The 13,599-nt window shown below is 45.7% G+C and overlaps 1 protein-coding gene across 2 annotated transcripts in view; it reads right to left on the minus strand.

The window, feature by feature from the left end:
- LEMD3 (LEM domain containing 3) overlaps positions 1 to 13,599 on the minus strand; it is a 209,161-nt gene that overhangs the window by 48,153 nt on the left and 147,409 nt on the right. For both annotated transcript variants that reach the window (XM_085653431.1, XM_085653430.1), the window contains exon 10: positions 268 to 349. In XM_085653431.1, the coding sequence (XP_085509557.1) occupies positions 268 to 349 (82 nt within the window). The remainder of the gene's footprint in view (positions 1 to 267; positions 350 to 13,599) is intronic.

A 13,599-nucleotide genomic window follows, 5' to 3' on the forward strand; every position in this document is an offset into this window, starting at 1 on the left:
GACAACAGAAAGAAAACAATCTAACAATCAAGCCATACAAAAGCACATTTCACTCTTGCTGCATAACCTCTCTTGAACCAGGAGCTTCAAGGTCCCTAGTTCACTGTGTGCCTCGATCTAAGCAAATTTAAAAGAGTACTTCTATTCCTAAGGAGTGCTAAAACTATAGCCATAGATCCCAAGGAGTTGAAACAGCCTTGGTTTTTGAGTGAGGTTTAATGGACATTGCACTTTAAGTAATTTTATTTTAACAAATTAAGTACTTACATTACTGGATCAAACATATTTCTGATCTTCAAACATGGCGTCAAGCTGTTTGGAGGAGAATTCCTTCGATCTAGATGAAAAGCTAACAGACAAAATCATGATCAGTGTCTCATATTACAGCACGTTCTTTCAGTTTATAGCATGCCGTATCAATTACAAGCATATGACAAATAGGTTACAGATAATAGGCATTTAGATGAAACATGGTTGTGGATAATGCTTACTTGTATTAAGCTACTCCGGAATAATGCAATGAAGTTTTATAAAACATAGCTAGAATGCAATAGAGCCTGATGGCAAGAGTATAAGATTAAGAAAGAGGAGAACTGCTCATTGCACTACGCCCATGTCCTGGAGGGAAACAGCCATCACAACGCGGCTGTTTCCCCTCAATGCCATTACATCGCAAGCGTAACAACGCATGCAATGTAACAAATCATAGCCATTACTACGCGTTTTTTTACATCGCATGCGCTGTTACAACGCATGCGATGTAATGCCGATCCACCTCGTTGTGAGGAAACCGAGGCTCTTCAGGTTCCTCACAACGACGTGCACCGCCCCAGGATGTGAAGCAGGAACCAGGAGCAGAGACGGCGACGCTGAGCGGAACCACAATGAAAGAGAGGTAAGGGTGATTGTGCTTGGGGTGGGAGTAGCGTGGGTAGTGGTTTAGGGTAGTGTTGTAGTGTCATAGGGTTTAGGGTAGTGTAGTGGTGTTTGGGTAGTGTAGAGGGTCGTGCTAGGGGTAGTGTTGTAGTGTTTGTGTAGTGTTTTAGGTTTTATGGTAGTGTTGTAGTATGTGTAGTATTTTAGGATATAGGGTAGTGTTTGTTTAGTGTTTTAGGGTAGTGTTGTAGTGTTTGTGTAGTGTTTTAGGGTAGTGCTGTAGTGTGTGTGTAGTGTAGTATTTTAGGGTAGTGTTGTAGTGTTTGTGTTTTAGGTTAGAGTTGTGGTGTTTGTGTAGTGCAGTATTTTAGGGTAGTGTTGTAGTGTTTGTGTAGTGTAGTATTTTAGGGTAGTGTTTGTGCAGTGTTTGTGGAGTGTAGTATTTTAGGGTTAAGGGTAGTGTTTGTGTAGTGTTTTAGGGTAGTGTCGGGGGGTTGTGCAGGGTAGTGTAGTGTAATTGTAGGGAGAGGACTGGGGGGGTCGGGGGAGGGTTGTGCAGGGGTAGTGTAGAGTCACTTACCATGCAAACTTTAACTACGAGTATAGCTTTACCACGCATGCTTTGCGTTGTAATGGCATGCGTGGTAAAAGCATACTCGTGGTAAAAGCTTGCGATGTAAAGGTATTGCGTTGTCATTGACATCGCGTAGTAATACCCGCGTTGTGATGGCACGTGTGGTATTAGTATGCGATGTAATTAAATACATCTGTCCTGGAAGAGATATGCTCTCCTGCAATGCTGGTCTAACTATTTATTTCCAATTATATATTGGTTCAGATTTTCAAATTTATTATTGGAAAATATTAACATTTTTACCCTTTTATTCACATGTACACGGAGACATAAATGTGTTGCAGTTGATGGTTTAGGCAACTAGTAATTTAGGATGGCTAAAAAGGAAGCTCAAGATTATAAAATAACAAGCCAAACCTAAATTTGCAGCTAAATACAGCAATGCTTTATAGAACACTTAAACTTTGTTTGATGCTCAACACTAAGAAAGCATTGCTTATATAGAAATGTATGAAATGTCCTACTTCCACACAGCTTAAGTTATCCCTTTACATATCTTTATGTGCTAAAGCTCCATAAGCCTTCCCTAATCCACCACCCATATCCCATTAAGCGATAAAGAGTTTGGCCCATTTAATGCAGTCAAATGGCATGGAGAAGGATAGGACAGACTTTTGCAGCATTTATCTAAACAGGTCTCGCTCTAATCCCGTTTTTAGTTTGTGTGAACTATCTAAACCAAAAAAATAGTCAAATAAGGAATATGCTACTTACCAGTATGCATCTGTTCTTGGCATGTAGAGCTGCAGATCTACACACTTTTGCATAGATCGCCATCTGGTGTTGGGCCCGGATGTTTGCAGTTTGTTTTTCCTCTTGGAAAGTCTTTGGAAGTCACGAGGTCGGTGACTCCTCCTTTGGATCGTATTGCGCATGGGCTTCGGCTCCAACCTCAGATTGTTTTTCGCCAACAGGGAAAGATGGAGCGTAGTAATAACAGTAAAGAAACCCATGTGTGTTGTATCTAAATAAGATAGACTGGAACAGATACAGGAAGCCGGGGAGGCGGGTGGGTAGATCTGCAGCTCTACATGCCAAGAACAGATGCACATTGGTAAGTAGCATATTCCGTTCGAGGCATATGAGCTACAGGTTACACACTTTTGCATAGACTATATAGCAGTTCCCAACCTTAGCGGCGACCACCGGTATCTGTTGCAGTGGTTTGAAATAGTGTTTTTAGTACAGCCTGGCCCACACTAGCTTGTTGCTTGGTTTGCACATCTACACAGTAGTGTTTAGTGAAAGTGTGCGGTGTTGACCATGTAGCTGCTTTGCAGATATCATCTAATGGGATGTTCCCTAGAAAAGCCATAGAAGCCCCTATCTTTCGTGTAGAATGGGCTTTAGGGGGAACGGATAGCGTTCGTTTTGCAAACAGTTGTTTGGTCTTTCTGAAAGGTTGTGTTCTTTGGATATAGTAAAGTAAGGCTCGTTTGACATCTAGCGTTTGTAGAGCCCTTTCTGCAACAGTTTGAGGTTGCGAGAAAAATACTGGTAATTCTACAGATTGGTTTATGTGAAAAGGGGAAATGACTTTAGGTAGGAATTTTGGGTTGGTACGGAGAACAACCTTGTTCTGGTGCATTTGAAGAAAAGGTTCTTGTATGGTAAGTGCTTGTATCTCACTGATCCTTCTAAGGGAAGTGATGGCTACAAGAAAAGCTGTTTTCCATGTGAGAAATTGCAGTTCGCATTTATGCAAAGGTTCGAAGGGCGGCCCCATTAGCCTTGTGAGAACGATATTTAAGTTCCACACAGGCGAGGGTGGTACTCTGGGGGGAATTATTCGTTTTAGGCCTTCCATGAAGGCTTTAATGGCAGGTACTCTGAAAAGTGATAGGTGCTGCCTGTTTTGTAGGTAAGCTGCAATTGCTGCGAGGTGTAGCCGAATGGAGGTATATGCTAGGTTACACCTTTGTAGATGGAGTAAGAGGCATATGATGTGTTGTATAGACACGTCTAAAGGATTGTGTTGTTATGGCAATAAACAACAAATATTTTCCACTTGGCAGCGTAGCAGGCTCTAGTGGTAGGGCGTCTAGCTTCTCTGATGACGTTCATACAGTCAGGGGGAAGGTTTAGGTATCCGAATTCTAGGATTTCAGGAGCCAGATTGCAAGGTTGAGCTGAGCTGGGTCCGGGTGCCTGATCTCTCCATGGTTCTGGGTTAGGAGGCATGGTGAGAGGTGTAGCTTTTGGTGTGGTACTACTGAGAGTTCCAGCAGCGTGGTGTACCACGGTTGTCTGGCCCATGTTGGAGCTACTAGGATCAGTGTGAGGGAATGCTGATGTAGCTTTCGCACCACTAATGGAATTAGTGGGAGAGGTGGAAAAGCGTACGCAAATTTGTCTGACTAGTTCATCCATATCGCATTGCCTTTAGACAATGGGTGTGGATATCTGGCGGCGAAGCTTGGGCATTTTTTGTTTTCGTGGGTGGTGAAGAGGTCTATCTGCGGATGCCCCCACATTTGAAAGAACGGGTGAAGAACCTGCGGGTGAAGTTCCCACTCGTGGATCTGCTGCGTCTGTCTGCTGAGCAGATCTGCCATGGTGTTTTGGACTCCTGGGACATGTTGGTCTAGGAGAAATTTTTTGTGTGGAATTGCCCATCTCCATATGCTCTGTGCTAGTTGAGAGAGCTGTGGAGAGTGTGTGCCGCCTTGTTTTTGAATGTAATACATGGCCGTCATGTTTTCTGTGCGAATGAGGACTGCCTTGCCTAAAATCGGTCTCTGAAAGGATTTTAGGGCTAGAGAGATTGCTAGCAACTCCAGATGGTTGAAATGGAGTAACTTTTGTTGCGGCGTCCATGTGCCCTGCACTGTAAGGTGTAATAGATGTTTCCCCAGCCAGAGAGCGATGCGTCTGTTAGTATTATTTGTGGAACCGGGTCCAGGAACGGTCGACCTTCGGAAAGATCTGTCAGTTGCCCCTGGGCCTGGTTCCATTGGCGCGCTAAGCACTCTGGGAGTGGACACATCTGGAGTCTTGCGTGGGGCACTATGAAAATGCAAGAGGCCATCATCCCTATCAGTTGCATAAACACTCTTGCTGGGAGGGAGTGTTGAAGTATGAATCTTTGACGCAAAGCCTGAATGCTTGCAATCCTGGCCGGATTGGGGTAGGCCATGGCTTTTGAGGTGTCTATGGTGGCACCGAGGTATTGCTTTATGTGGGATGGGGTTAGCTGGGACTTTTGGTGGTTCACCGTGAAGCCTAGTTGGTGAAGTAGTTGGATTGTAGTGGCGGTGTGTCGTCCAAATATGGGAAGACGTGAATGTGCTGTCTTCTGAGATGTGCCGCCACTACCGCTAGGCACTTGGTGAATACCATTGGTGCTGTTGTGACTCCGAATGGGAGCACCTTGAACTGGTAGTGTTGCCCGTCCACTACAAATCTGAGGTACTTTTTGTGAGCAAGGTGTACCGGAATGTGAAAGTATGCGTCTTTCAAGTCATTGGGTAGGCGGTGTGGCAGAGCGGGCGGTATTTGTTTAGCCTCTGCCTTTATTGTTATTGCCCCTATAGCCGCCTCTTTGATAACCCCTTGTGAAGGTGGACTGAGTGGGGGATTTGTAGGAAGTGGACGCGCTATCTGAGGAGTAGCCTCTAGATGTACTCCGAAAGGAAGAGCGGCGAAAGGAGCGCCTAGGAGGGTGTGACTGCAGGGCTCCCATAGATTTCGCCGTATCAGTGTCCTCCTTCATTTTTTCGAGGGCCTCATCTACCTTTGGGCCGAATAGGTGTTCTTGGTCAAAGGGATGATTTAGGATGGATGCCTGTACCTCTGGTTTGAAACCTGAAATTCTCAGCCAAGCATGGCGACAGAGGAGGATGCTAGAATTAATGGCCCTGGAGGCTGTGTCTGCTGCATCTAAGGCACAGCGTATGGAGGTTATTGTCTTACCCTCTTGAATTAATTCATTGGCCCTATTTTTGTATCTTTCCGGGAGGTGGTGCATTATGGTTTCTAATTCATCATAATGTGCCCTATCGTATCTGGCCAACAGCGCTTGGGTGTTGGCGATACGCCATATATTGGCTGCCTGTGACGCAGTGCGCTTTCCTGACGCGTCCAGTAGCTTTGACTCTTTGTCAGGTGGTGGTGCTTCGCCTGACGCCTGGGAATTTGACTTCTTTCGTGCAGTGGAAACCACTAGAGAATCTAGTGGCGCTGGCCATTTGATATAGGCAGGATCTGTGGGGGCAGCTTTGTACTTTTTCTCTATGTGTGGGTTAATGACCCTGGCCCTGACTGGGTCCTTAAAAACCTCTAGCACATGTTTTACCACCCCCTTGAGCATAGGTAGTATGGAGGTAGACCTATGTGCGGTATCAAATGTGTCGAGGAGGAAATCCTCCTCCACTGGGTCAGTGTGTAACTCTACCCCGTGATAATGTGCCACCCTCTGAAGTAGGTGGTGGAAACCTAATGAGTCTTCCGGTGGAGATGGCCTGGAAGGGTAAAGGTCATCTTGTGGGACGTCTGGAATATCTGGGTTATTGTAGTTGTCCCATGGGTCTGGGGATCTTGTAGAGGCGGGGTCTTGGGGCACATCCCCTGGATCGTGATATGGGTCCCCCTGATCATCATCGTCTGGAGACGTGGTCGGAGAGCGATGAGGTGGGGGTGGCGGATGTGGAGAGGGTGGAGGAGGTGGGGAAGGTATTCTGAAAGGGGAGGTAGCAGAGTCCTTCCTCTTTGGAGGTGGAGGCGGAGCCGGTTTGTCCAAATGTCTCTTTTTGGAAGAGTGCCAAATGTCCAGTTTTTGGATCCTAGGTAAGAGTTTTTTGTAAGGGATCCGGTGTATACAGTTCCTGTGACAATGTTTGTTCCGTCGGCGCCGAAGTCTTCGGGGACGATTACTTTTTAGGCTTGTCCGTGCCGTGCTTAGCACTGGGCTTGGGAACCTCTGAGTTCTTGGTCGGTGCCGAGGTGGGCTTCGGCGGGGAAGTGTCGGTGCGAGGGCCTTATGGGGTTTGGTCGGTACGGAAGCGCTGGGTTTCGACACCGAGGACTTCGGTGCGAAGCTCGGTGTCGAGGTAGAGGCCGGTTTCTTTTTCGGTGCCGAAGTGTTTGTGTCGGCACCGCTGGAAGGCTGGCTCGAGCCCGAGCTGCTGGAAGGCTTATTTGGCTTCTTCACCGGGCACGAAGGTGGGGTGTGTGAAGCAGTGTCTCTGGTCTTGCCTAGGCCCGGAGGCACTTACAGATATAAATGTAGGCCCGGAGGGCCTAGGCAAGACCAGGGTGTCGGCGCGGGTGTGGGCGGGGGTATATTACTCACTACCTTCTGCGCCGGGGTGATGTCCTCTACATCGGAGTCGTTGGCTTCGGAAGCACAGACGAGGTCCTCTTCGGTGCGCTGCTGTCCCGGATCTTCGACGTCGTCTCCGAAGATGTCGACTGGAACGGAGGTCGAGGAGTGTGCCATGTTTCGTCTGGCTCTTCGGTCCCGAATAGTCTTTTTCGATCTGAAAGACTTACAGGCCGGACAGTATCGAGCCTCGTGTTCAGGGGAGAGGCAGAGGTTGCACACCTCATGAAGGTCGGTGTGGGGGAATTTGGACCCACATCGAGGGCACTTCTTGAATGGAGTTCTTTCCATCAGCCGGGACCGGAGCTTGGGTAGGCCTGAAGGCCGCCGTCGACGACTGGAACCGAAGATTTCTCGATGAGAAGGTGATTGAGGAGATCGCGATCGAAACAATACCGCGATGTGAGTGAGGATTCCGCTTCGATCGTCGAACTGGAACTGTTCGGAACCGGAGCGCGAAGATTACATCCGAGCTCGATGGCGGAAAAAAACAATCTGAGGATGGAGCCAAAGCCCATGCGCAATACAATCCAAAGGAGGAGTCACCGACCTCGTGACTTCCAAAGACTTTCCAAGAGGAAAAACAAACTGCAAACATCCGGGCCCAACACCAGATGGCGATCTATGCAAAAGTGTGTAATCTGCAGCTCAAATGCCTCAAACATACCATTAGCTTTCATGAATATTCTTGCTGTAAGAGAGTAACTTCTCACAACAGTGACTGCAAAGTATCCAATAGCTACAAAGCAGCTTGACCTGTAAACTGGATTCTAAGGAGATTGCGCACTATTTTTTTTTTTGTTTTTTTTTTGTTTCTGTTGCTTTGCATTGCATATTGTTTCATTCCCATACCTCTAACAGTGTATGTCTTTGATCCGTACTGGTGGCGTGACGCCACGTAAAGTAGCTGCCTGCCTCCGGGTTGTTGGCTAAACAGCAGTGTACACTCTGATGGTTCAATAAAGGTTTTAAAAATCAAAAAAAAAAAAAAAAAAAAAAGGAGATTGCGCACTACAAGTGACTACTGTTAACATAGACTATAAAATATGTGAGCTTCATTGATGGCTTACTTTTTTTTTTTTACTAAAGCTATGAACAAATCCAAATGAAATGTAGTTTTGTTGCCAAAATCCGATGCTTCCATGTTGATGTTTTGGAGCTGAAGCATCGATTTCAACTGAAGAGTACAGAATGTATTTCCAAATCGATGGCCCAGATTTGTCTTTGCAGAATAATTTGGTCATAAACACTATTGGGTGCTCAATCTGTCGTTTTCCTTTACACGGTTTTGCCTCTGATGATTGCTCTTTAGTGTCACTACTGGTTTGAGCTACTTATTCATTTTTCAGATCAAATGCTACAATCCATGCATTTTTACACAGATGCTACCACTACAACTCTTGAAGGTAGTATCTCTGCCTATTGTGTGAGAACCCATCACTTTTTTACACACACACACACACACACACACACACACAGAGTAGATACCGCTGAATTAATTTCTTACATAAGAAATGTGTGAAATATATATTTTTTTACTTTAAAAGCAAAAAGAACAGATGATAGACAGAATGCTGAATTATTCAAACATTCACTCCCAGTTACAGAACTGGGTTAAATCCATAGTTTTTTTGCACGCCACGCCATTCCAGTTTAGACCCAGCCATATGCAAATCAGTCTTGACCCTCTTCCCCATGGGAACAGTCAAGCCTGAACTGCCTGGCCAGGTCCTCCCTGGACCAAAACAAGCATCTTGGGACCGGCTTTAGGGTGAGACACCTCATCCGCCAGGCTAGCTTGAATCTGGTGACGTAGCAAGCACAGGACCCAAATCTAGGCATACCCTTCCTACTTAGGGCAACAAATGAAAAAAAAGAACAGATGATGGACGGAATGCTGATTTAATCAAACATTCACCCCCAGTCACAGATCTGGGTTAAATCCATTGTTTTCTTTTTTGCACGCCAAGCCAGTCCACTTTAGACCCAGCCATAAGCAAATCAGTCTTGACCCTGTTCACTATGGGAACCGTCCAGCCTGAACTACCAGGTCAGGTCCTCCCTGGACTAGAAACAAGCATCCTAGGATCAAGGTCAAGACTGATTTGCATACGGCTGGGTCTGAACGGGGGGCGAAGTGACTTAAAGAACGATGATGGATTCAACCCAGATCTGTGACCGGGGGTGAGTGTCTGAAACATTTCAGCTCCCCGTCCATCATCTCATTGGGTTTGCTTTGTTCACCGTAAGTTGACATGGGTCACTTGCTCACTTTGCCACTGTATTCAAGACGGCCTGGCTGATGAGCAGTGTTACCCCAAAACCTGTCCTATGATGCTTGTTTCTGGTCCAGGGAAGTCCTGGCTTGACAATTCAGGCTGGACTGTTCCCATGAGGATCAGGGTCAAGACTGATTTGCATATGGCTGGGTCTAAACTGGGGTGGTGATGTGAGCAAAAGAACGATGATGGATTCAACCCAGATCTGTGACTGGGGGGTGAGTGTCTGAAAAGTTTAAGCACTCAGTCCAACATCTCTTTGTGTGTGCTTTAAACAGAAGTGAGATATAGTTTAACGTTTGGAGGAAAATAAAGCAGGGGGTGTGCTTGCCATCATGAAGCACTCCTCTAAAATTGAGGCAGGTTGTCTGCTATGAGAGCCTGGTTTATACAGTAAATAAAGTGTTTCTGCTGCGACATGAAGGTGCTTTCAGTCTGGAATTTCATGTGAAGCAAAAAGACTGACCGTTTACAATTTCTATTTTAATAATAATACTTCAAGAGATGGGATGGATTGAGAACTGGGACCTGCACACATTGTATGGTGCATGGGATCAGAGATATAGGGGTTGAGATATAAAACTAAAGATGTTTAGAAGGTACAGAGATTGTTTTGACAAGAAGATTGTACCAGTAATCTAAACATTCTGTGCAAATGTTGCTACTTGCACTCTCCTGACTGGCAGAGGTTTTGCTATATGCTGCAGAAAACTTCAATTTCTAAGCTTCATATACTCAACAATAGTTGATTCTCAACCTAGTACAGTTTACAAGTGCACTTGGGCCTTTATGAACATCTCATTTCAAGTCAGCACTGTTTAACAGCGTTCTTGATCTAGCACGGTTAAGCAGTGCACATTATCAAATGGCAGCACATTATGTTTTAAACTAGAAAAAAAAGATTCAAAGCTTGTTCTCTTCCCATGCATTACCTATCAAAAAAACAATTCTAATATGCAATCACGAAACAACTGGACAGTCAACAAGTGGTTTTTCCCTTTGCTGCTACATTCCCAAAACAGACCTTGTACCTATTAATAGTGGATGGTAAGTGTTAAGGTCTTGTGCTCTAAAAATTACTTAAGTACAAGATGGGGGAACCATTATGTCAAGATGGTGGTCACAATTATTCTTGTTCCCAGATAGACTTTTTTTTAGATAGATCATTTTAAAACCATTTGATTTAATGGGGCCGATTATTCCAAATCATATATTTAGAGGCCATACAGGTAGGGGCAGAATGGTTGAGAATACAAAATTATTTGCCTGTTGTAGGACTTGCGTTTGTTCAGTACGAGTCAGGTAGCAAGTAACCCCTAGTGAAGCACCAAACAGCAATGTGATACATACACAAACTTCAACTAACTTATTAGAAGAGCATTCTCCAGAGTGTTTGGCTGGCAGAACATGGGTGTGCAACTTGGGCATTTCCTGCGCTTGAGAATAGATTTTGAGGGGATCAACCATTGAAAGATGTTGTACACATCCAGCTTCGAGAATTTCATTAGAGAGACTTGACCAGGAAATGAGCTAAACTGGTATCAACCTACGTTGCTCCATGGAACATTGGAGATTGGGGGAAACCTAAACCTTCCTAAAGAATTTGCCAAAAAACACCTCTGAGCATCTTGGGTGGCTGATAAAGGGGTTGGGATAGGCAGACTATCCACACATTATATTTAGAGTTCACAAGATCAGGACTTCTCAAAAAGGAAAATTCTAATTATGGGTTTGCTTTGCCATTCCCATCCCAGAGAACTTATCACAACTTCTCAAGACATGACCATAGGGATTTAGCGAATGTACGACTGGTATTTAATTGTACACTTTGGAGCCAAGAGGCCAATGACCAGACCACAATGCATACTGTATCTCAATAAATAACTATTTTGGTACTAGAGTATTCAGATAATCCAGCTCTCTGAAGCCGGACACAATACTGAGCTTCAGACATGGGTAATCAAATGAACACAGTCTATTGGACATTTACTTTGGTCACTCTTCAAATAGCAAGCTAAAAGTGCTTGATGGACCTTTGACAAAAACAAAGGGGGTAGTAGCAAACAAACCTAGATATAAAGGCAGGGTTCATATCAGTTGGCAAAAGGTAAGTGGGATTTACAGGTTCAAGACAACAATGGGCATGATCATGACTGTGCAACTGTGTTTTGGATCATGTCAGGTGAGCATCAGAGGTAAGAGACGCTATATGCACTGGATTGAATATGCTACTTACCAGTATGCATCTGTTCTTGGCATGTAGGGCTGCTGACATTCATATCTGTGCATAGATCGCCCCCTAGTGTTGGGTCCGGATGTTTGCACGTTGTTGTCCTGGAAGAGTCTTCGAAGTATCCTGGGATAGGTGACTCCTCCCCTGGACTACAGTGCGCATGGGCATCCTCTCTATCCTCAGATTGTTTTTCGCCATTGTGGCAGTGATGGAGTAGATACAGAAAGTGATGACCATGCTTACAGTAATTCTGAGCTGCAGGCGCCGGGGAGGAGGGAGGGCGATATGAATGTCAGCAGCCCTACATGCCAAGAACAGATGCATACTGGTAAGTAGCATATTCAGTTCGAGGCATGTGGGCTGCTGAATTCATATCTGTGCATAGAATACACAGCAGTACCTCCTATTAGCGGCGGCTACCAGTGCCAGCTGCAGTGGTCTGAAAAAGAGTTTTGAGAACAGCCTGTCCTACAGCTGCCTGCTGTTTTGATTGCACATCCACACAATAGTGTTTGGTAAATGTGTGTGTAGTGGACCAGGTGGCTGCTCTACATATATCATGCAAAGGGATGTTTCCTAGGAAAGCCATGGAGGCCCTTAACTTACGTGTTGAGTGGGCTCGTGGTGGAATCGTTAATGTGCGTTTAGCCTTTTGATAGCAAATTTGAATACATTTAACGATCCATCTGGCTATACCTGCTTTGGAGATAGCGTTACCTTTGTGGTGTGGGGCAAAAGCAACGAAAAGTTGTTTTGTCTTCCTAAAGATCTTAGTCCTGTCGATATAGTACATGAGGGCTCTCTTCACATCTAGTGTATGGAGTGCTCTTTCTGCAACAGTCTGTGGGTTTTGAAAGAAAACAGGCAGTTCAATAGTTTGATTCATGTGGAACTGCGATATGACCTTGGGCATGAATTTGGGGTTGGTACGTAGTACGACCCTGTTGGCGTGAACCTGTATAAATGGCTCTTGAACGGTTAGTGCTTGGAGTTCACTAACTCTTCTTAAAGAAGTGATCGCCACTAGGAAAGCTACATTCCAGGTAAAGAATTGAATCTCGCATGAGTGTAGAGGTTCAAAGGGTGGACCCATCAGGCGTGTGAGGACCAAGTTGAGGTTCCACATTGGAGCCGGTGGGTGGCTTGGAGGAATTACTCGTTTGAGTCCTTCCAAGAATGCTTTGAGGGCAGGCACTTTGACTAAAGAGAGGTGCTGCCTGTTCTGGAGATAGGCTGATATTGCGGTCAAATGGACACGTATAGAGGTGTACGCCAGATTGCATCGGTATAGGTGTAAGAGGTAACAAATTATGTTTTGGATGGATGCGTCTAGCGGGTTAATGTCATTATTATTGCAGTAAATGACGAACCTTTTCCATTTGGCTGCATAGCAAGCTCTGGTAGTGGGTCTTCTAGCTTCCTTAATGATGTCCATACAGTCAGGTGGCAGGTTTAGGTAGCCAAACTCTAGGACTTCAGGAGCCAGATCGCCAGGTTCAGCTGTTGCGGATCTGGGTGCTGAATCTCTCCATGGTTCTGCATCAAATGCGCGGGTTTGATCCGTAGCCTTTGATGCGGCACCACGGAAAGTTCGAGAAAAGTGGTGTACCATGGCTGGCGTGCCCACGTTGGAGCAACCAGGACGAGTGTCAGGGAGTGTTGTCTGAGTTTGCGAGCCACCAGCGGTATCAACGGCGCTGGGGGAAAAGCGTACGCAAATCTGCCGGACCAGTTCATCCATATCGCATTGCCCTGCGATTGTGGATGTGTGAACCTGGCGGCAAAGCTTTGGCATTTTGCGTTTTCGCTTGTGGCGAATAGGTCTATCTCTGGATGACCCCATTGCTGGAAGTACGGTTGGAGTACTGATGGGTGTAACTCCCACTCGTGCATCTGGTGGCTGTGTCTGCTGAGCAGATCCGCCATCTGGTTGTCCTTGCCGGGGAGGTGTTCTGCCATGAGGAACATGTTCCTCTGAATGGCCCACTTCCACATGCTCTGAGCCAGATGAGACAACTGTGGAGAGTGTGTTCCTCCCTGCTTCTGTATGTAGTACATGGCGGTCATGATGTCCGTCCGGATCAACACGACTTTGTTGCACAAGTGTACTTTGAATGCTTTCATTGCCAGGAAGATTGCCATCAATTCCAGAAGGTTGATGTGCATCTTCTTGTGTTGTCCATAGTCCCTGCACTGTGTAGTTGAGTACATGAGCTCCCCATCCCTGGAGAGACGCGTCCGCTGTCAGTATTATTTG

Source organism: Triturus cristatus, chromosome 4_1 (assembly GCF_964204655.1).
Source record: "Triturus cristatus chromosome 4_1, aTriCri1.1, whole genome shotgun sequence".
Lineage (NCBI taxonomy): Eukaryota > Metazoa > Chordata > Amphibia > Caudata > Salamandridae > Triturus > Triturus cristatus.